This window comes from Aspergillus heteromorphus, assembly GCF_003184545.1.
Source record: "Aspergillus heteromorphus CBS 117.55 chromosome Unknown BO70scaffold_43, whole genome shotgun sequence".
Taxonomy (NCBI): Eukaryota; Fungi; Ascomycota; class Eurotiomycetes; order Eurotiales; family Aspergillaceae; genus Aspergillus; species Aspergillus heteromorphus.
The window spans coordinates 76699-98055 of record NW_020290448.1 but is presented as its reverse complement, the minus strand read 5'-3'; the positions used below and the strand labels follow the sequence as shown (position 1 = coordinate 98055).

Here is a 21357-nt window from a genome sequence, read left to right as displayed (position 1 = left end):
TCGTTCTGCTTATAGTAATTTGGGATATCCTCGATTTCATTCAATTTGGAATTACCGGAAGAAAAAGAAGCAGTCACCAGGGAATGGTGGGGGATACAGCGGCGGGAGCGCGTGGCTCCGACAGCTCCTCCCAGGAAGAAGAAGCCTCGGGTGGCCTTCAAATCTAGCGGTTGAGAAGGCTAGTAGTGCCATTCAGCAACAGCGCGTTGTGAGTCGCGAGACAGGGATGCAGCAAATGGCGTTCTTGGCGGTGGTTGGGGAATTTAGTAAGCCTGAGGTGCTGTTCTCTTTGTCCTTCGGCCTCGACCCCTGACAGCCTGACTCACGTCCATCCTGTCCAGTCAACAATTCATACCCATACCACATTCCCCCCTCCCCGGGCCTCCATGGGCTTCCTACAGGCGTATAGTTAATACCATTCCACTGTCCAGACCTGTCTGTCCCGACTCACTCATACATTGAGTCTACTCACCACAGTGGCCCCACTCGCCATGCCTCCTTCTCGGCAGTGTGGTATGTATCTCCACCCGGATCAGTTTGTCGTGTAACATCGTCTGAGCCCGCCATTCCATAGCATCCAAGGCGGAAATGCCATTCATCATATCCACCGGGACAAAGAAAGTCGACCCCCACACCCGCAAGCTCATTCGCAGCCATGTCACGAGGGGCAAGAATCGGGGGAAGGCCCGCGTGGAACAGCCCAGCCAACAGGCCCCACACACGCACGACACCCATGCAGGCATTACAAATGAGCACGAGGAACAGATCAAGATGCATCAGTCTGCGCCACATATTCCCCCCCGTATCGGGAACGACACGTCCCTGATCCAGCTGGCAGATGCAACTACCAGTGCGGCAGCGGTATCCCTTATCTTTCGTTGTAGGTGTGCGTTGGTACCGTGGTGGCTCTATTTCTAATCTATACAGTTGAACACAGAGCAAGAGTGGGTTTCTTCCCTCTTGCCCGATGTGTCGTCTTCAACAAAGTTGACAGTCATTGGATGCTGCGCATGCTCAGCTCGAATGATGCATATGTCAATGCCGTAATAATGACGGCTCAACTGTACTTTGAGAAGGACGACAAAGGTTCGGCGTCGCCTTACTTGAACAGGACCATCAGGTTGCTGCGGGATAAGCTCTCCGACGAGCAGTCTCATTTATCCAATGCGACAATCACGGCCATGAGCCTTCTGGCTATGCATGCTCATATGACGGGTGATATGAGTGCTGCGCGACATCATACCGAGGGTCTGCGCAAGATGGTCTGAAGGCGTTCATGTCGATTTCTAGACTTCCCATCAACCTTATTCGGTAGGTTCGTTCATTTCCTGTGGAATGCGTGCCTGGTACTCCAGGATAAAGTACTGACACTCATCGATTCCATCAAGCTGCGACATCGGACGGGCTTTGCTAGTGGGTGACAAGCCCGTATTTGGTGAGTATAGGGAGCTCGGACCTTCTATTCTGTTTCCCCCGTACCTGAAAATGAGTCTCATCTCCGAACCCCCGTTCGTCCAGGACCTGGACCCAGGACTAGCCGGGATCTGGCGCACTATGCAGACCTTCAGTGCATATATGAACCTTGCGAGTGAAACCAGCGGCCGAATTCCGGAGATAGATTTTGTCAGGACGATGCTTTCCGTCATGTATCCACTACAACGGATGGTCTTCGAGAACGGGTCCTGCGATGAGGCCGTTCGTCTTGCTCTGCTGGCCTACGGATTCGACGTCTTCCTGCGGTGGGATGATTGCTTCATTCATTCGCCATATCTGTCCGCAGCATATGAACGGTGCCTAGTACAGCTGAGGACTAAGGATTATGTGTCCTCTCAGTTATGGATCTGGCTGTTGACGGTTGGTAACTTGTCGGTCTTTCTGCCTCCGGCTTGGAATTCTCTGAAGCACTGGTTGCTGGATGACTTGAAACATTGTAAGATACATTCATGGAAAGAGACGCAAGCAATCCTATCGTCTTTCATATGAATCAAAAGAGTGCATGATCCTCTCGGGAAGGATCTATTTGACTCTACCGTGGTGTCAAGAGTCCAATGAGATACAATTTAGTCCCAATTCACGGCCTACAACACACGATCAGCAAAGTCCAATCGGAAATAGACATCACCTGGTAAATTACAAGGCCAATCTGAGACCTTCCTCAGCTGCGCTGGAGGCTAGATATCAATGCAGATCGCCTCCCGCCTCTTCTCATCGCGGACACCCCCCACCACAGCAGCATTAACCATAATCATATCCTGGCCTCCCAAACCGAATCTTCTCCCGAGCAACGCCCGTGCGGTCCCCAAATACACCGATTTCACCACCCCGACCCATCCTACTTTCCGATCCATCACCCCCTCATAAACCCTTTGAAACGCATCCCAACAAACAATCTCAGCCCCATATCCACCATGAATATGCCCGAAAACATGCAACCTTGGTCTGCGCTTTATTTCCCACAATCTCTCCAGAAGAAGCGAACACCCCAGCCATCCCAGATCGAGATGTCCCCTCGGCGGTCCATGAGTTATGAGGATATCCGTGTCTTCGGGGATCCCGACATCTCCCCAGAATCTTGAATTAGTCCGCAGGCATTCAAAGGCCCAGTTGCCGTGTTTAGGGGTATACGGAGAGCCGAACACCTTCAGACGACGCGGGGTGTAATCGTCGCCGAATTCGAGGGTGGTTGAGGTGTTTTGGAGGTATATGAGGGACTTCCAGTTGATGGTAGTCGCAGTATCGGAGAAGCGAGGATCGAGACACAGCTCGTGGTTGCCTGCTATGACGACTTTGTGTCGGTGGGGTTGCGCATCCAGCCGTTCGATCTGCGCGTTGAGTTCCCCCTGCGTCCCAGATTGGGTGAGGTCGCCGGCGTGGATGAGGATGTCGCCGTCTGGGAGTTGGGGTTGGGTATTGTGGGTGTCTGAAATGCAGACTACTCGGACTCGAGAGCTATCGGTTTGCTGGGTGGGAATGGGATGCTTGCGGGTGAAGTAGTTGTAGAGGAGCCGTGCGGTGGTTGTCACGGGAGAGCGCAGGAAGCGGCGGAGAAAGCTCTCTTGCTCGGGGCGCTGCAGCAGGGCATCCAGGCCTGAGGTGCGGCGGAACCACATGGTTTGAAAGCGTTGGAATGAAGCTTTCCCCGTGTGTTTTGTGGGGGAGGGGGGGGGTGGGATCGTCGAGGATAGTTGTGGGGAGGAAGTACGAAGCGGAGGAGGAAGGAAGGAGCGGCGAGGTGGGCATGTGACCCGACAATTCCCCTGGCCAGGCGTAATCATGACATGATCTACTGGCATTTCTGAGTGTATTCTATTCTTCCTATAGTGCTGTCAACTGCTATACATCTGCAGTTCTTCAATTCTTCCTAACCCCCAGAATTATATTCGAACAATATTCCATCCATAAAGTAACATTATATATAGGTGCAAATGTACACACAGGCCCCGGGGTATAACGCATCAAAAAATGAAAAGAAAGAAGCCAGAAGACTATTAACCCGAAAACTATTCTCCCTGAAAACTATTCTCCCTTTCGCAGACGCAGAGTCCTCAGAACAGGCCCAGTGACGACCCCTAAACCACCCAGCAGCCTCTCAAACAACGCATCCGGACTCAGACGCACGACCACCCCAACCAGGAGGGAGATGGCCCCCAGGACAACAGAGTAGGCCCACTGCACGCCAGTAAGATGGCTGATTGAGAATGCGCGGCCACCAACAAACATGATTATCAGTTGTCCGCCGACCATGACGAGGCTGACGCCGATGAAGAGCCAGTTGCGGTGGACGCCTTCAAGGAGGTTGAGGTTGTTTCCGAGGGTGCGGGTGCTGAGGTACATTGGTTAGCGCGGAATGATCGAGGATGTGAAGGGTGGGTTGGGCGGGAGACTCACTTGTACAGGTTGAAGACCTGCATCCAGACGTAGGTGTTGAAGATGGCTGTCTGGAGTTGATCGTGTTCGTGCGAGGTCGTGTAGGAGAAGATGCTGTTGCCGGCGAAGTACAGCACCAAGGTTACGGCGAGCTGGTAAATGGACTGGCCGACGATCATCTTCCACATCGCTACAGTGATCAAGGCAGTCGACCTCTTTTCGGGTTTCCGGTCCAAGACTTTGAGGGACGGGGGATCCGTCGCGAGAGCCAAGGCCGCTAAGGTGTCCTGGAATAGATTCACCCACATCAGCTGCACGGCTGTCAGAACCGATGTTTCGCTCGAGCTGGCGACGGATGTGACGAAGGCCAGGCCGACAGAGGTGAATGTAATAGTGATTTGAAACTGATCATGTTAGATAGACGCTTTGAGATCCGGGCTGGTGCGGTATCTTACCTGCAGGAACTTCTTGACAGCATCGCTGACTGCTCTCCCCCACATGATCGCCTTGACAATGGAGCTGAAATTATCGTCCATGAGAACAATCGCTGATGCTTCGCGTGCAATCTCAGTCCCTGAGATGCCCATCGAAAAGCCAACATCGGCGGCGGTCAGAGCCGGGGCGTCATTCGTTCCGTCTCCGGTGACAGCCACTGTTGCACCCAGTTCTTTCAGTCGTCGGACCAGCGTACGCTTGTCTTCCGGGCGAGATCGAGCCAGGACTTTGAGATGCGGCGCGATCTCAAGCTGCTGTACCTCGTCCAAAGCTCGGAACTCATACCCTTCCATCGCAATGTCCTCGTCGCTGGAGACGATGCCACATTCCTCGGCGATAGATCGCGCTGTCAGAAGATTGTCACCTGTCACCATGCGCACCGTCACGCCCGCTCTATGGCAAGTCTCCACCGCATCGCGAGCCCCGTGGCGCAGGGGATCCCGAATACCGGCAATACCGATGAAGGTCAGATGACACAAGACATCCGCGATATCAAGCGTATCGGACTGGATCTCCCCGGTCTGATTAGGGGGCCATGTCTGGAAATCTCGGAAGACTAGCGCAATCGTCCGCAGCGACCGCCGGGCGTACTTGTCGATCTTCTCATGCAGAGTTTTCTTTGCGCTTCCATCCAAGGAAACAATAGAGAGCTCCTCTGCCGGGTCCACCATTGCCGCCGTACACATGCCCAGCAACACTTCCGGTGCCCCTTTGACATAAGCCCGGTAGGCCTCCCCGACGCGGACAACGGTAATCATGCATTTGCGAGAAGCATCAAAGGGGAATAGCTCTACCACTTCACAGTTCGCTCTCTCGACGTCGAGTGGACCCATGGCTAGGTACTCCCGGGAGAATTCCAGCAGAGCCGACTCCGTCTTGGACCCAACAAACGATTGAGTCCCATCTGCATCTGTCTCAAAGGCAGTTGAGTTGAGGGCAATGGACTGCCGAATAAGTGATTTGACGACATCGTTGAGACTTGCTGCAAAATCAGCGGAAGTCGCCCCGCTCTCCGACTCTGCGATCCGATGCTGCGGATCTTGGAAATTCTGAACCCAGACCAAATGTCCCTGCAGCGACTGTCATGCGGTTCTGTGTCAGTGTCCCCGTTTTATCGGAGCAGATATCGGTCGCATTGCCCATGGTCTCGCAGGCCCGTAGCTGCCGGACCAGGTTATTGTCTTTGAGCATCCGCGTAGTCGCAAAAGCCAGAGAAAGAGTCACTGTCAGAGGGAGGCCTTCCGGCACGGCAATCACAACCACCGTGAGGGCAATAATGAACACATTCAAGAACTCCTGGCCCTTTTCCGCCCCCGATGTCGTCGAGTGATGGAGTCCAACAAGGAACTTCATGAACAAAATAACAAACAACACCAAGCCTGCAAGACCACCGAACTTGGCAATCCACTTGGCGAGTACATTCAGTCGTGATTGCATGGGCGTAAATCCCGGATCATCTTCAAGGCTGAGAAGAATCTTGCCGTAGCTGGAATGCGTGCCCGTCGCCAGCACCAGGAATGACCCGACCCCCTCCGCAACCTTTGAGCCCGATATGATGAACGGATCCAGGTGCTTTGTGTTCTGACATTCAGCAAAGGCTCGGGATACCTCATCGCCAGTGGTCTTGATCAAGAGGTCTGACTCCCCGGTGGCGGATGCCTCGTCACATCGAATATGATGCCCCTGAATCAGTATCCCATCCGCCGGGATAACATCCCCTGGCTCCATATGCACGATATCACCCACCACCAAGTCGTAGATAGCAATTTCCTGCAGCCGACCGGAGCGAATCACCCTCACACCGCGATCTAGCTTCTTCTTGTTCAAGCTCTGGAACTGCAGCTGCTTTTGGAAATCGTTTCCTGCGCCGACCAGTACGATCACAATGATAGCAACGATAATGGCCACGCCTTCCACCCACTCCACCGGCGGATTCGAGCTCGTGTGTTTGATTCCGAACGTTTGGTAGAGACCCAAGGCGAGGGAGATGATCGCCGCGCCGGTCAGGAGGAAAAGGACGTGATCGTTGTATGCCATCCATATCAGCTGAAGGACCGTGGGTGACTTGGGGACGGGAAGGTGGTTGTCACCGAAGATTCGTCGTCGATCCGCGAAGTGCTCGGTATGATGGTGATGATGGCCGATCGTGTGGGTATGGTGATGGGGGACCGGTAAGGGTGTGGCTCCTGGAATGATCGTCTCATCGACGCTCAACCCGGTATTGCGATCCGTTCGCAGGCCCCTCTCGAGTCCAGGAAGGCCTCCGTATGCGCAGAAAGTGTTGAGGCTTCGCGCGTCGATCAGTGCACTCAGCTGCTCTGGCGAGAACTGGAATGCGCCGCGCTCGCCCCTGACCAGCGGCTCGCTGTGGGAGGTGCCCGGCTTCTCGTTCAGGCTCTTGGATCCCCGTTAGTATTGATTGTCACTTGGCGGGACATTGGTCTGGGGATCGACCCTAGCAGGTGTAACGCCAGAGGCTGTGGGGAATCGGAGACTTACCTCCTTCATTGTGCCTTGGTTCCAAACTCGGCTATCGCGAGGTGAGAGTTGGGCTTAGCTTGGAGAACGGCGGGCTGCCATGGCTTATTGGCTAGTGGGGTTCAGCTCGGGTGGAATGCAGGTCGTTAGGCAGGTCTGAAACGCCACAGATACAAATGCTGTCCCGGTGCAATGATCGGGGGTTTGCACGCAGCGCAGAGGGGAGAAGGAAGTGAGATGGGCGGAGATGGATGGATGGATGGCTGGCGGTTCCCTTTCCATCCCGGGGCCGTATGGGTCAGGGCGGTATTCGGGCGTACCACAATACCGGGCAGAGGCCGCTCCGTAATTTAACCTGAATCGGACGGGACCGACCTATAGTGTATGGTATTATTGCTTGCATCATCCAGGATGACTCGGTGTTAATTTCCCAAGAGCGCCATCCTGATCCTGCGCTCGGCCATCCTTCTTCGTGTCTAGTGTATGCGGTGTTGGTATCAAATAAAATCATTCTATTCCAATTTTCAACCCCAGTGCTGGCTATCCAGAAACCCCTCGACCCCCCAGAAACATATTTTGACGCCTACTCCGACGGCGTCACAATATCCGGATGCACATAGAACGCAATGGCAACGATCAAATATCTAGCACGCAGTTAGCAAAACACAATCGATGCAACAAAACCAACAAGAGAAGGAACACTCACGTCCCACACAACAGCACCCCCGCAAAGTAATTCGATCGCCCCTCGCGAATCAGACAATTCATCACTACCACCGCAAGTGAGAAACACGCAGTCTCAAAGGTATTAAACCTCAGCGACATCGGCTGCCCAAGGGCCCATCCATAGAGCACCAAAAACGGCGTGACGAACAGCGCAATCTGAAGAGTACTCCCACAGATCAGCCCGATCGCCAGGTCGACTTTCCCCTCCTTCGCGGCCTTCACGGTCGTTGCGAATTCTCCCGCGTTGCCGACAATCGGCACCACGATGAGACCCAGGAAGGCGCGGCTGACGCCGTAGGCCTCGACGAAGCCGTCTACGCCGTCGACCAGGTAATCGGAACAGACGGTGACGCCTAGAGTTGCCAGGATTAAGACGAAGCTGGCGGCGAGGGGACCAAGTTGCCGTTCCTCCTCTTCGTCGTCTTCGGTGCCGATGAAGAGTTGGGCGTGGCTGCTCAGCTGGAAGTAGAGGTAGACTAGGTAGAAGAGGAGCAAGAGGACGGCGGTGATGTGCGACAGATGCAGGATGTACTCACTCCCATGCGGGGAAGCGTACAGGGCGGTAGAGTACAGCGTCGAGGGGATGATCAGGGCCGCGGAGGACACGATCATCAGTGACGACATGATCCCCGTCACGTCGACGTTGAAGACAACGGTGTCTTTGTTGCAGCCGCTGGCGAAGAAGCAGCATCCCAAGACCTGGGTGCTAGTTAGATACGGCAGCAAAAAAAAAAAGTCAAGATGTTTCTCGCACCAGCAGAGTGCCCGAGAGGATACTCCCCACCATGGAGCTCTGGACAATATGGATTTCTCCTTGAGTCACGGCTGTGATTCCCACCTGGAGCTTGGTTAGCCGCGAGGACCGACTAGAGGATGGTAAAGAGACTGTCACTCACTATCATCTCGATGGCGTTGCCAAACGAAGCATTGATCAGCCCGCCGACGGTCTGTCCGACGCTCTTGGCCAGCTCCTCTGTCGCGAAGGACAGCAGTGAGGCCAGGGGAAAGATGGCCAAAAAGTTCAGCACGAATACTGCCGACGGGTTCCATCCCTGAGTTCCGGACAGGATGCCCAGGAGGACGAAGACCAGCAGGACATTGGTGTAGCTGGAAAGGAGAGTCACTTCGACCGTGTGGCGGAGGTTTGCAATGGGCGAGGGTAAAGCCATGGGTCGAGGGGGTTTCATCAGCGGCATCTTGAGTCGTAGTAATCCCACTTTGCAGAGAGGATGGATGGAGTTCTGAGCAGAAGCATGTAGTGGAGCCTCCACCCGATGTTATCCCATTCTGCGCCATTTGTAAGGCCGGACTAGTTAACAGTACAGGAGAGGGGGTGGTGCAGATACCATCAATACCGTCATGTACTGTTTGCATAACGTCATACGGGAACGATACCATTGTTTTGACAAAAAGGCGGAACAAGCGGGTAAAAGGGTGGGGGTCCATGGCAAACCAGACAGCCCTATTGGGCGAGAATGGGGGGTGCCTAGGCGCCAAGCTAGTCGGCTGGACGGTCAGGTGGGGGGACAGGCCAATGAGAAGCTGCCACCCAGCCCTGTAAGGCTGAGGGGCCCGAGCAGGAAACGCTCGGTTGGGGCGGGCGATGCGAGAACCGCAGAACGGTACGGACGGTAAGCCCCTTACCGTGGTACTTACTACCTTACCTTATACCTGACCCGCATAGCTTATTGCCTGCCGCCGCCACCGCTCAGGAGAAACAAAGCAAAGCAAAGCGATGACACCTCTCATGCTCATCTGACCTTGACCATTTGGAAGGAGGTCTTGCCCGGCATGCCCGCCGTTCGCCATCGTCACCACCACTCCTTCACCTCCACCGCAGAGAACTCGTCTTCGTCTGGGATGGAGGGAGGTTCATCGCCGCCCACCCCCTCGCCCAGCGACCATGGCTTCTCCCCCGCCGAAGTGCCCTACGGGCGTGCACATCCCTTCCACATGGCCATCGTGAAGATTGGCAGCCACCCCTATCTGCGGGCGCTGGTGGTGTTTGCCCCCCTGGGTTTATTGTCGGGCATCCTGGGGGGTCCCCAGCCGATGGTGTTCTGGCTGAATCTCATCGCATTGGTCCCGCTCATGGCACTGATTACAATTGCCATTGCGGAGTTGTCCGCCACGCTGGGACCGTTCCTGCATGAGTTACTCAAAGCCACCCTGGGGAACTCGGTCGAGCTGATGGTCGGCTTTGTCGCCGCACAGCGAGGGCAGGGCCGCATCTTTCATTCCATGGTGGTCGGCAGTATCTTGTGTTATTCTCTTCTGGTAGGCTACCCTATCCCATCCCATTGACGCCCGTGCTTCGGGGCCTGACAGTATGTATCTAGGTGCTGGGCAGCAGTTTCTTGGTTGCCGGCTACGACAAGGAGCATCTCTACTTTGATCGCACGTTGACTAGCATCATGTCCTCGCTGATGATTGTCGTATGCATTGCGCTGGTCGTGCCCGGAATCATGGTCACCTTCCCGTCCCTGGACACCATTTCCCTCAAGGCGGTGGTCACCAGCCACGAGGTGCGCATGGTCTCGTACGGGATCGCGATCATTCTGCTCTTCTTGCTAGCCATCTTCCTGCTGTTTCAGCTCAAGACGCATGCTGGGATCTTCCACGTTGCGGAGCGGACAGGTCGCGCGCAACTGGAGGATTCCGACACGGAGAGCCACCGGGGGGACCGAGTGCAGGAAGAGCATGTCGCCGTGTTTACCCCTCGGACTGCCTGCCTGGCTTTGACGGAGGGAGTGTCCTGCTTGACGCTATGCACGGTGTATCTGGTCGACAGCGCCAGTGCGGCGCTGGAGCGGGGCACGAACACCAGCTTCCCCGTCCTCATCTGGGTTCCGCTGGTCGGGAATCTGGCCAAGTCCCTTACGATCGTGGTCATCGCACGCCAAGGCCATGTGGAAGCCGCGGTCCGGACCATCCTGAACAGTGTGCTTCGCCTCACCCTGCTCGTGGTGCCCGTTCTCGTGCTGACGGGCTGGACTTTGGGCCAATCGGTGACCCTCCAGCTGGATAACTTCGAGGCCACCATGTTGTTCCTGGCCGCCATGGTCACCAACCACGTGATCCACGAGGGGAGGACCAACTATTTCGATGGGTTGATGTTGTGTGGAACGTGAGTTTATTTCGTCCCCTTCACCTGCCTCTTGCTCGTGACCAGTATGCTAACTATGATGTTGGACAGATATGTCATTGCGGGGGTGGCCTTCTACGTCTGTCCGGGGATCAGCCCCAGCGCGGATGTGGTGACCGTGAACACATCTTGATCGTTCATTTTCATCATCGATGGGATACATATATATATTCATCCATCTCGTGTTTTAGATAGCATGCAATACGAATGACACTGCATCACTACTGGTCGCTATGAATAAAATGACAACACCCGGGGCTACGGCTTAGCGGACGTAAAAGGCTAGTGTCAGAATGGCATACCTGCGTGGAACAGTCAGTGGGTGGGGTGGGACAGCGAGGGAGGGAAGAGGGACACTCACATGGCCACCAACATGCTGCCGTGGATATAGGTGTACTTGCCGTCTTGCAGGATACAGTTGACCAGGAGGACGGAGAAGAACAAGACGACCGTGTGGAAGGTTTCGAAGTAGAGGGTCATGGGCTGGCCAATCGGCCAGCCAAGCATCACCAGGAACGGGATGACAAACAACCCGATCTGGAGGATGCTGCTCACGATCACGCTGATGGCAAAATTCACATCGCCACCACCGGTGCAAGCCATGATCACTGCGGCTCCTTCGGGGGCATTGCTGGCAATGGGGATCAAGATGGTCGCAATGAAGGTCTTGGAGATATTCAGGGCGATGGCCGTGGCGGGGATGCTGGCCAGGATATATCTGGTGCAGGCAACTATCGCGAGTGTAGAGAGGGCGAGGATGAACAGCGACTTGTTCAAATCCCGCCGGGGCTCTGGAGACGAGTCCACCTCATCCTGATCGCTACTCTGCTGCTGGAAGAGATGGCTGTGCGTCCCCAGCTGAAAGTATAGATAACCCCCGTAGAGGACAAGCAGGACGACAGAGGTTCCCCGCGAAAAGGACACGATCTGGTCGCCGAGGTCGAAGGGGAAGGTCGAGTACAGCACGGAGGGCAAAATCAAGCCGACGGAGGTCACGACCATCAACGAGGCCAGGGCGCCCGTGACGGGTTTGTTGAAGTGGAGGATATAGGTGTTGTACGAGGCGGTGACGAGACAGCATCCGAGGATCAGCAGGAGGTCCGAAAGGATACTCCCTATCATGACACACTGCGCGAAGTAGAAATCTCCGCTTGCGACGGCCAAGATTCCGGTCTAGATGGCACACATCCATTGTTCAGCCTTGTTCGGGGGTGGTGTTGCCCCTGCAGGAAGGACGGGAACGTACGCTTAACTCGACCGAGTTGCCCAGTGAGGCGTTAACCAGGCCCCCGAGGAGGTCTCCCAGATAATCTGACAAGGCGTCTGAGGAGTCCGACACCAACGCGGAGAGGGGGATGATGGCGAGGAAGTTGTAGATGGAGACGAGGACGGGGTTCCAGCCGCAGACCCCAGCGATGAGGCCCAGGGGGAGAAAGACGAGCAACGGGTATGCGCCCGCGCTGGGGATGGCGGCTGCAATGGTGTGCAGGAAGGAGGAGTGATGGCGATGGTCGGCGGAGGCAGTGGACGGGGCGGACAGCGGCTGGAGATACGGTTCGGGGAGGGATTTCAGTAAGGGGTCACGGAGCTCCCCAGACTGGGGGGTGGTGGGCGAGGGAGGCATGGTGGTGGGATAGCAGAGGGGGAGGGGATGGAGATGGAGATGGCGATAGACCGACCGAGAGACCGACAGACAGACAGACGAAATTCCCTGCTTTAAACCCCGATGATGTTCCCAAGGGGGAGGGAGGAGGGAGGGGGGGGGGGGGGGGAGGAGTGACCGTACCATACCTGACGACAGATGGTATTACTATACATACGTCATGAGTCATGACGGTACGGTAAGGCGGGAGGCAGCTATTTTTAACCGGCAGGGCTGAAATGGTGAAATGCGTCCTCCGGCTTTCCGGTGGGCGGTTGGTCTCTTTCTTTCCCTCCTTCCCTCCTCCAGTCCTCCCTCTAATAATAATATTCCTCATTCCTCATTCCTCATTCCTCACCCTGCAACACGAGTGGATCATCCCCCGTCTTCCATCCCAGGTCCCAAGGTCTTCACCAGAAGACCGTTCCATGGGTATCGCAACTGGGCAGCCCAGGGCCGGAGCTCCGTGGGGAACGACCGGTTCTCTCGGCGCAGGGGGGGCAGATGAGTGAGTGGCACGCAAACTGACGATAGGATCATCCCCCATCCCTCCGGCCTAGCGGCTTGGCGGCTGATAACCGGCCTGCTTTCTTTCTCTTGCTATTGCCGAAATGGTCGTCGTCCTGTCCCACCAGCCTGCAGCCGTCATTCGCATTATTCTCCCTCCCAAAGACACTTCGTGTTGGCGTCTTTGAGCTAGTGCGCCCCAGACTGTCTATCATCCATCGTCTCTTGTCTTTAGCCCGCCCCGCCGACGACGACGACGACGACGACGACAACGACAACGGTAGGAGTCTGCCATATCCCCCTCCCCTCTCCCTGTTGGCCGATCGCTGTCAGCCGCAAACTCGGATTATTAATTTCCTTCCTGTCGTCTCAGGTGTCTCTCTCTCCCACCACACCAATACGCCCCCGGCCTCGATTCCCTCTCACCCGCTGTCCCGCCACACTCCGACCGCCGCGAGAAGGCTGTGTCGCTCATAGATGGATGTCCCGCCCTCCGAATCCTTTTGGGCTGCGTTTAGAAGCTTATCAAAACGCTATCACAGCCAGGGGCACACCGAGTCCGCCGCCAAGTTGGACGCGGTGGTGGATCAGGCCAGCAAGAATGATGCGCACAACCCCGCGGGCGCCCTCGTGCTCTTCGGCGCGTTGGTCCTCACCTTTTTGCAGCAGAACGAGTGGAATGCCGCCGTCGACGTCGGAATTATCGTGGTCGATGCCCGGCGCGCCCTGCTGGGCCCCAACAATCCGAGCACAATGACCTCCATGAACAATCTGGTTTCGGCATACTGGGGCCAGGGTCGCTGGACGGACGCAATTAACCTGGGTCGCCAGGTGACAGAGGCCCGGAAGAAGGCGCTGGGGGAGGAGCACCCCCAGACCATGGCCTCCATGTCCAATCTGGCGGCGGCATATCGCAGGCAGGGCCATTGGCGGCAAGCCGAGGCGCAGGAGCTGCGGCTGCTAGAGATCAAGACGCGCAGACTGGGCGAGGATGACCAGTCCACCTTGACCTCCATGGGCAGCCTAGCGACCACGTACAGTCACATGGGGCGATATGACGATGCGGAGCGGTTGGAGACCCGGGTGGTCGAGCGGAGTACTCGCGTGCTGGGGGACCACCATCCCTCCACCCTGACCTGGAAGTCCAACCTGGCCACCACTTATCGCGAGCAGGGCCGACTGGATGAGGCGGAAAAGCTCGAGTCAGAGGTGTTGGACGCCCGCATCGACATCCACGGGCCCCAGCACCCCCTCACTCTCACCTCCATGGCGAATCTCGCCTCCATGTACCGAGACCTGGGCCGGTTGGAGGAGGCGGAGCATCTCGAGACGCAGGTCGTGGAGACGTGCAAGGAGAAGCTGGGCGAACAACACCCCCAGACCCTGGTGTCGATGGTTAATCTTGCGTCCACGTACCGGGGTCAAGATCGATTCGAAGAGGCCGCCCGCCTTGGGGGGCGCGCAGTGGCCACGATGAAGTCGCGTCTGGGCGACCAGAGCCCCCTTACACTGACCGCCATGGCAGATCTGGCTTTGACATATCAGGGACAAGGGCACACCGACGGCGCGGAGGCGTTGACGGCACAGGTGCTGCGGCTGATGCAGAAGAATCTCGGGCCCCTCCATCCGCATACCCTGACGGCGATGGCGAACCTGGGAGCGATCTACCAATCGCAAGGGCGATGGGACGAGGCGGAGACGCTGGCGGAGGAGACAGTCCGGGGTCGCGAGAAGGTGCTGGGCAAAACACATCCCGACACGCAGGCGTCGATGGAGGACCTGGTTCGCATCTGCCGAGTGTTGGCGGCGGACCAGACGACGGGGGTGCGACCGCCGCATCATTCATGAGTGACGATGATGACCGAGCAGGCCCTTGGGTGACTTTAGCTTCTCTTCTCTTCTGTTTTCCTGTGCAATTTGTTGATGCGACATGACGACCGGTGTTTTCGGATAGGCCATTTGCTACTTGATAGGATTGGTTAGTGACTGGGGAAATGAACAAGCATTCCCACTTCCACCCAGCATTCTGGCTGGTGCATCTTTTGGTAGAGAGTAGCGACCGTGCTCAAGCTCTCTCTCTCTCTCTCTCTCTCTCTCTCTCTGGCTGCTTGAGAAGGAGAGAGGAGAGGACAGCGAAAGGATAGATGAAGGGCGCGAGACTGTGGCTGAGTGCCGGCACTGCCCCCTTGCCAAGCCGGCCCGCGGCTCCACTCGGCGCTTGGAAGTGAAAGTGAAAGTGAAAGTGAAAGTGTAACCATCCCCGGATTTTCTCCGTTCTCGTTCCTCTCGCTGCTTTGCTCTCACAAGCCAATCGATCGGTCCAGACCGGCTGGACACCCATCGAGACCCTTTATTGCAGGGGGCAGTCTCCTCTAACTGCGATACTTGGTGGACAATCCTCAATCCTTCCCAGAGCTTCTTCCATATTCCCACTGCTAACTCCTCTGGACACTTTAGATCCCCAGAAATCCAAATCCCGCCTGATGTCGGTTTTGGGGGTGCCTCTCTGGCTGACTAGATCGCCGCCCTGAAGGGGTTCAAGGGGTGCCGATTATTGCCGCCCTCAGACCTCCATGCAGCAGCAGCAGCATCTCCACGTCACGCTGTCCTCCCCACATCCCTCACTTCCTCTCCCTTCCTTCGTCGCGGATGCCCTATCCCGCGATATCAAACCCCGTGTGACCTCGAGGTCGTGATATCATACACCCATCCCAACCCCTGAAGAACAGGTTTTTCGGATCCGGGAAAGGCTGCACGTCCCTCCAACGGGAACCATGGGTTTCCCTATCCGAGAGAGGCACACCGGACGTCGGAGCTGAATAGGCCTCATGCAGCCGTGGAACGCCGGATGTTTAGTTGATTTGCTGGTTCCCCGCGTCCACGACGGGCTCAGATCGACTTCCTGTCCGGTTTCGCCGTAATCGGCGACCGTGGGTGATGGGTATTTAGATCCGGAGGGTTTCTGAGGTAGATCCACCTCGACGACAAAAAGCACACTTAATTCCCACTTGCGACAATGGCCAAGTCCGAAGGAGAAAATATCCTGCCGTTCTCGGTCAATGGCAAGACAGCAATCATCACCGGGGCAGGATCTGGTCAGTAACCCTTCCCCTTCCCCTCAATGCGCTAGCATTCCGCTCTGACCCGCACAGGAATCAACCTGGCATTCGCAACTCTCCTGCTCGCTCGAAACTGCAATGTAGTCATTGCCGACATCGGGCTCCGCCCGGAAGCCGAGCAACTCATCGCCAAATACGACGCCGCCGATGGCCCGCCCCGTGCGATCTTTGTGCGGACAGATGTCACCTCGTGGACCGATCTGAACCGCATGTTCGAACGGGCATTGTCTGTATTCGAGGAGTTCCACATCGTCTGTCCCGGAGCCGGGGTCTACGAGCCGTACTGGTCGAATTTCTGGCATCCGCCCGGTTCCCAAGCCAGCCGGGACAACGAAGACGGAGACCGTTACGCTTTGTTCGATATCAATATGATCCATCCGATCCGCACAACCCAGCTGGCGTTGTCGCATTGGCTGCACCCGGGTAGTCCGAATTCAGATCCTGTCTCGCCTCAGAACCCGCGCCGTGTCATTCACATCTCTTCCGTGGCGGGACAGATGCCGAATGTTGTTTGTCCGATGTACGGAGCTTCCAAGGCCGCCACGACAGGCTTCGTGCGATGCCTGGGACCACTGGAACAGACCGTCGGTGTTCGTGTCAATGCCGTTGCTCCCGGTCTGATTCGCACGCCCTTGTGGACGGATAATCCGGAGAAGATGATGCTTCTGGATGAGAAGGACGGGTGGGCCACGCCGAACGAAGTCGCCGTGGCGATGCTGAGATGTGTCGAGGAGAGTGATCTGCCCGGAGGGACTATCCTAGAGGTCCTTCGGAACACGACTAGAAATGTCGAGGCTCTCAACGACCCGGGTCCCGGTGGGATTTCCGGTGATGCATCGGTTGGAAGTAACAATGCCAAAGGCGCGGACCAGATCCTGGGGTGGCTCCAGGAGAAGGAGATCTGGGGGCGGCGGCCGACAGCTGCGTAGATTGCACTACCGAGCTTGGTACAGAGTAGGTGTGTTACTGCGAAGAACGGATTTTATTGCCACCAACGCGAGACTGCATCTAAAGCCAAACAGAATGCCGGGCATTTCCTTTCACTTTTACTCTCTCAGTTGAAGATTCTGGTCGCTTGCTATGCCGCTTGCTTCTGTTCTATCATCAGACTAGATTTGATAGCGGCGCGTCTCAAGGAACCCCCAGAGTGAAAAAACTTGGTTTTATACCAGGGTCGTATTGAAGTTTCAAAGCACCCTTCTCACTAGCAACGAAATATCTTCTTGAGGTATACAAAATTTTCCTTAGGGTCTAATCACCCCACCCACCGAAGGGGATCCCCTATGGACTTCACGGTCACCTCCACGTGCATGAAGCATTTAGCACAGCAATTCTCTAGTCATCAACGACGCATCATTTAATTATCGATGCATAAGCAAAGAAAAGCTTCAATCTCAGGGGTTTGTTTCATCCTGGTCTTCCGTCTACTTTCGATGTCTGTCATATACATGTATCCTAGAGAGCAAGCTCGTAAATATCGGGTTCATAGATTAAGCACATGCTCCGCTCACGCATTTATCCCATTCACCTATTTTCATGGCTATTTTTCCATCGTATATCTATATCGGAATGGATTATCTGTGGCATGGCATATAAGTAAAATTCCAATCCAAACCCGAAAACACGCCGTGAATGAAGGAAACAAAGAGGAACGAGGCTTATGTGGTTATTATTTCGGACTCTTGTATCTATGCCATACTACCTTTTTACTATGGGGTGCTCGTTTCTAACATCCTCGATTTTGGATCCGATGATATCTGTGGCAGGGAAGCTTCAGTCTTCGGTCGAGTGGTGGGTTGTCTCGCAGGATGTTCTTTCTGAGTGGGGAGTGCTTCTTTCCCCTCAGGTCTCCCGCAGTCAGATATGCAATGATGCGAGTGGACATTCTAGGTAGGGCGTAGTAGATAGTAATATGGATCTTTTGGGTGGCTGATCGAGAGACTATTTCCACGTGTGCCGTTCTACCACTCACATTAATCAAGTTTTCACCAAGCTGATCAGACATGGACACGGTTTACAAGACGGTATTTTAGGCGCAATAAAGAATACAGTGGGGGTGTCAGAAACAAAATCCATCTCAGAGATATTATTTATTAATAACTAAGATAGAAGCTATTTTGGTGTCACACTTCTACTGTACAACAGCAGAATTTGCTTTGTCTGTTCTAGACGGGGGGGGGGGGGGGGGGGGGGATCCAAGGGCTCAAGCCCAGAGTGGTGAGACATGCAATCCGAAGACTACATTTACAGGTTACCCTGACCAGCGGTGGAGGCAGGGCTGGTGTTGGCAGCAGCGGCGGTGGCGAGAGTGTCACCGTTGAAGGCCTCGAGGGCGGTGGTGGAGGTACCGGTGAGGTCACCTCCGTTGACGTTGGCGACGCAGGCACGGCCGATGTAGTCCTCGCAGGCGGAGGAGGAGCTGTCAGAGGAGAAAAGAGCACCCTCGAAGGTGTCGGTCTCGAGGACGGTGTCGACGTCGGAGAAGTAGTTACCCTCGGCGAGGACGTAGCCACCGGAGCCGATCTCGAAGGCGTGGCCGGAGTTGTTGTCCCAGTAGTTGTTGACGATGTGGAGGTAGGTGTTGTCCTGGACCTTGGGGGCACGGCCGGAGGTCTTGTACAGGTAGTTGCCCTTGAAGGTCACCTTGTCGGAGGAGCCGTCGAGGTAGACGTTCCAGTAGTGGTGGCCGTCGCAGGTGGCCGAGTAGTCGGACTCGCCGTCGATGTAGTTGTTGGTGATGGAGACACGGTTGTCGGCCTCGGTTCCGAGCACGTAGTGCTGGCGACCGATACGGGCGGTGGTGACGTGGTCGATCCAGACCAAGTCGGCGTCGTCGAGGGTGATGGCGTCACCTCCCCAGACGTACTTGGGGTTGATGTCGGTGACGGCGATGTTCCTGGAGGGGCAAATCAGTGGCTGGTCGACAGTAGGGATGAGACCGGTCCGCGTGCACGTACTGGATGATGATGTTGGAGACACCGGAAACCATGCGGAGACCCTTGCCCTTGATCACACCGGAGGTACCCTCACCGATGAGGGACTTGTTGGAGTTGACGGTGATACCGAGGACACCGGCGTTGTCGCTGGAGATGTCAGTACGAGACAACACGAGAGATATCAAAGGTTCGCTCCGCCGGGGACGCGAGGGGAGGCAAGAGACTCACTAGGTAACGCTGGAGGTGGGCGCATCGGGCTCGTAGTTCTCACACCAGTCGTCCTGGTCGATGGCCAGCTGGCAGTTGGAGGCAGTACCCCAGGGAGCACAACCGGTGGTGGTGGTGGTACCCTCGGAGTCGGTGAAGTCGAAGGTCTTGGTCAGGACGATGACACGCTCCTCATCATCACCGAGGTAAGAGACCAGCTCTGAGGTGGTGGAAGGGTAAACAGCAGTCGCGCTGCCACCGCCAGTGGCGCTGGAGGCGAATCCCTCGGGGGTGCCCGAGACACCGACAGCAGCGGCGCGGGCAGCAAGAGCGGCGATAGCCGAGAAAGCAACAGCGTACTTCATCCTGGAAGTCGTTTATGATGCGGAGGGGGGTAAAGAGTGACAGGGATGGGGACAAAAGAAAGGGTGGGAAAGAATGACAAAGACAAGAGTGTGTGAAGCAAGAGAGGAAAGGATCTGAGACCGGCCGGCAGGACGACGGTTATATACCTGCCACGCCATGGCTTCTCCTCTCCTGATAGCAGTCCAAGACCCCCAAGGCCGAAAGGTCCAGTGGGTAAACCAACCGGTTCTCTTGGTCTTCTCCCTCCTCCCCCACTCCCGTGTAATCTCGAACAACAATAATATCCGCCCTGGTGAGTGCGTGACGGTGGCTGTCCCGCGGTCCCGCCCTCGAGACTCGACGTGTAGACTGTAGAATTAAACATCTGGGTCCCGGTGATGCTGGCGCCGCTGGTGATGCCACCGCCGATCGCAGTGCGGCTAAAGTGGCTTTGGGAATGCGATCGTCGGCGTGGAGGGGAATGTCTGAAACAATCCCCACCGCCACCGTCCAGTGAGACGTCCGAGCGGCACGGAGGTCACCCAGAGCAGCAGCGGACCCGCGGGTGCTTAATTTGATCGCGTTTCGGGTTGATTGTTGGCCTCACGCGCCGGGTCGCTGCGAGCCTGGCAGTCAGGTAGGTATCTACCGCCATGCTGTCCAGAACTTCAGGAGTCAGGACTCAGGAGAGGGTCGAGGCTAGATAGATAGTTATCTCCTCCATGCTCGACAGGCCGCATGACGCGGCTCATGGAACAGCCCACCCGACTAGCGCGCCGGCTGGGAGCCTCCTGTTTCGTCGCGCTGCGGGAGCCAACCTGACACCGCGCACGTTTGAGAGGGGGGGAGGGCGTGTGGTTCTGCATCGGTTCTGCATCTCCGTGCAGAGTCAAACAGCCGAGGCGTTCGCCATCCGAAGGTCCGAACCTCTCGAAGGAAACCTGCTGACGGTTCATGCTATACTCAAGGCAGCTATCGACCTGATGATCGCGATGGTGAGGGTCCTCGCCATGGTTAAACACTTAAAAACAATTAAAGTACGGCGGGCCCGATCCACCCCCGGCCCTAATCCGATGCGCCAACACGCGGCTCGACGCCTCTGATTGCCTGCCCCGGCTAGCGCGGTAGGGGCGTTCCACGCACCGGGGCTCCGCCCGGCCAGATATGCCCTGCTGGTTGGCCTGTCGGGGGCGGGGCGCGGCCTGCCAAGCCCGCCAAGAGACCAACCGCGGCAGATCGTTGCTTTTCTGGAAAACACTCTCAGAGTTTCAACAATAATATTAATCAGGCAATTCCTGGCGGTGCTGTTCAGCATTCCCATTAGCTCAGCGGCAACTCAACTCCATCAATTACTCCCTGCTCCCTGCTCCGGAATGTTTGAATCAGTCTAGACTCCGTCGCCAATGGGCGGTCCTCGCGTTATCTCCCGGAATTCCACCCAATTAACCTCCTTAATAACCTGCCAACTAGTTAACTAGTTATAGCCTTTGTCCCTGTCCGGCTGAAGTCCCGCCAGTTCACTATGCGCGTTAATGAATCCAGACATCCACCGCTGACATTTCCGCCACATGGAACTCGGATCCGGACACGATGGGTTGCGGAACCCGCCAGGTTGACTCGCATCGGAAGCCTTCCAGATTGCAACAGATTAATCATGACTTGACTTTCGTCGTTGCAAGTCGACCAGCGTTCTTGCTCAGGGGTTGACAACGTGACTGAACCAATATGCTCTTCTTCGGATGCTCCGTGCTCGACATTAGATTGCATACGTCATGATTCCCCGCCCACGGGAATTGGAGTGTCGATGGCCGTCTCCTTGGTCCTTGGAGAGATACCGTGTAGCCTGGCTTGCCCCGGACTGCAGGTTGATTGACAACTGCGGATAATCAC

The 21357-nt window shown here is 56.1% G+C and overlaps 9 protein-coding genes across 9 annotated transcripts; 5 read left to right on the top strand and 4 right to left on the bottom strand.

Moving 5' to 3' along the window:
• Positions 1 to 588: 588 nt before the first annotated feature.
• On the top strand, positions 589 to 1983 carry BO70DRAFT_374676 (uncharacterized protein; the record flags this gene model as incomplete). The annotated part of the gene is made up of 4 exons (XM_025544985.1): positions 589 to 779; positions 938 to 1224; positions 1260 to 1311; positions 1389 to 1983. 4 exons carry the CDS (start codon positions 589 to 591, stop codon positions 1981 to 1983), a joined length of 1125 nt encoding a protein of 374 aa, XP_025394878.1.
• Positions 1879 to 3175, bottom strand: BO70DRAFT_366439 (metallophosphatase domain-containing protein). Its single transcript, XM_025544334.1, has one exon. The coding sequence runs from the start codon at positions 3108 to 3110 to the stop codon at positions 2172 to 2174; it is 939 nt and encodes a 312-aa protein (XP_025394877.1). The 5' UTR covers positions 3111 to 3175; the 3' UTR covers positions 1879 to 2171.
• Positions 3176 to 3516: 341 nt separating this feature from the next.
• Positions 3517 to 8762, bottom strand: BO70DRAFT_374674 (plasma membrane calcium-transporting ATPase; the record flags this gene model as incomplete). Its single annotated transcript, XM_025544984.1, has 8 exons — positions 3517 to 3823; positions 3889 to 4271; positions 4323 to 5411; positions 5443 to 6727; positions 7428 to 7484; positions 7547 to 8265; positions 8321 to 8404; positions 8463 to 8762. The coding sequence occupies 8 exons, from the start codon at positions 8760 to 8762 to the stop codon at positions 3517 to 3519; spliced, it is 4224 nt and encodes a 1407-aa protein (XP_025394876.1).
• Positions 8763 to 9426: 664 nt separating this feature from the next.
• BO70DRAFT_374673 (vacuolar calcium ion transporter) lies at positions 9427 to 10844 on the top strand (the record flags this gene model as incomplete). Its single annotated transcript, XM_025544983.1, has 3 exons — positions 9427 to 9843; positions 9906 to 10693; positions 10763 to 10844. The coding sequence occupies 3 exons, from the start codon at positions 9427 to 9429 to the stop codon at positions 10842 to 10844; spliced, it is 1287 nt and encodes a 428-aa protein (XP_025394875.1).
• Positions 10679 to 12438, bottom strand: BO70DRAFT_433062 (vacuolar calcium ion transporter). Its single transcript, XM_025548378.1, has 4 exons — positions 11958 to 12438; positions 11073 to 11884; positions 10763 to 11013; positions 10679 to 10693 (listed from the first exon to the last, which is right to left on the bottom strand). Exons 1-3 carry the CDS (start codon positions 12333 to 12335, stop codon positions 10977 to 10979), a joined length of 1227 nt encoding a protein of 408 aa, XP_025394874.1. The 5' UTR covers positions 12336 to 12438; the 3' UTR covers positions 10679 to 10693; positions 10763 to 10976.
• Positions 12439 to 12563: 125 nt separating this feature from the next.
• Positions 12564 to 13326, top strand: BO70DRAFT_366434 (uncharacterized protein; the record flags this gene model as incomplete). The annotated part of the gene is made up of 1 exon (XM_025544333.1): positions 12564 to 13326. A coding segment is annotated over exon 1 (269 nt), but the record flags the coding sequence as incomplete, so codon positions are not given.
• On the top strand, positions 13119 to 15025 carry BO70DRAFT_171790 (TPR domain protein). The gene has a single exon (XM_025538372.1). The coding sequence runs from the start codon at positions 13338 to 13340 to the stop codon at positions 14706 to 14708; it is 1371 nt and encodes a 456-aa protein (XP_025394872.1). The 5' UTR covers positions 13119 to 13337; the 3' UTR covers positions 14709 to 15025.
• Positions 15026 to 15591: 566 nt separating this feature from the next.
• Positions 15592 to 17127, top strand: BO70DRAFT_171778 (short chain dehydrogenase). Its single transcript, XM_025538371.1, has 2 exons — positions 15592 to 15955; positions 16013 to 17127. The coding sequence occupies exons 1-2, from the start codon at positions 15877 to 15879 to the stop codon at positions 16906 to 16908; spliced, it is 975 nt and encodes a 324-aa protein (XP_025394871.1). The 5' UTR covers positions 15592 to 15876; the 3' UTR covers positions 16909 to 17127.
• Positions 17128 to 18223: 1096 nt separating this feature from the next.
• BO70DRAFT_433059 (polysaccharide lyase family 1 protein) lies at positions 18224 to 19559 on the bottom strand (the record flags this gene model as incomplete). The annotated part of the gene is made up of 3 exons (XM_025548377.1): positions 19144 to 19559; positions 18937 to 19062; positions 18224 to 18875 (listed from the first exon to the last, which is right to left on the bottom strand). The coding sequence occupies exons 1-3, from the start codon at positions 19485 to 19487 to the stop codon at positions 18224 to 18226; spliced, it is 1122 nt and encodes a 373-aa protein (XP_025394870.1). The 5' UTR covers positions 19488 to 19559.
• Positions 19560 to 21357: the final 1798 nt, after the last annotated feature.

Excerpts from the sequence above, each read along its gene's own strand:
- BO70DRAFT_366439 (XM_025544334.1), bottom strand. The coding sequence starts at position 3,110 with ATGTGGTTCCGCCGCACCTCAGGCCTGGATGCCCTGCTGCAGCGCCCC.
- BO70DRAFT_433062 (XM_025548378.1), bottom strand. The coding sequence starts at position 12,335 with ATGCCTCCCTCGCCCACCACCCCCCAGTCTGGGGAGCTCCGTGACCCC. Across the intron at positions 11,885-11,957 it reads GCAACTCGGTCGAGTTAAGC|ACCGGAATCTTGGCCGTCGC; the intron begins GTACGTTCCCGT and ends TGTGCCATCTAG. Across the intron at positions 11,014-11,072 it reads GGCAGCATGTTGGTGGCCAT|GTATGCCATTCTGACACTAG; the intron begins GTGAGTGTCCCT and ends TGTTCCACGCAG.
- BO70DRAFT_171790 (XM_025538372.1), top strand. The coding sequence starts at position 13,338 with ATGGATGTCCCGCCCTCCGAATCCTTTTGGGCTGCGTTTAGAAGCTTA.
- BO70DRAFT_171778 (XM_025538371.1), top strand. The coding sequence starts at position 15,877 with ATGGCCAAGTCCGAAGGAGAAAATATCCTGCCGTTCTCGGTCAATGGC. Across the intron at positions 15,956-16,012 it reads CATCACCGGGGCAGGATCTG|GAATCAACCTGGCATTCGCA; the intron begins GTCAGTAACCCT and ends TGACCCGCACAG.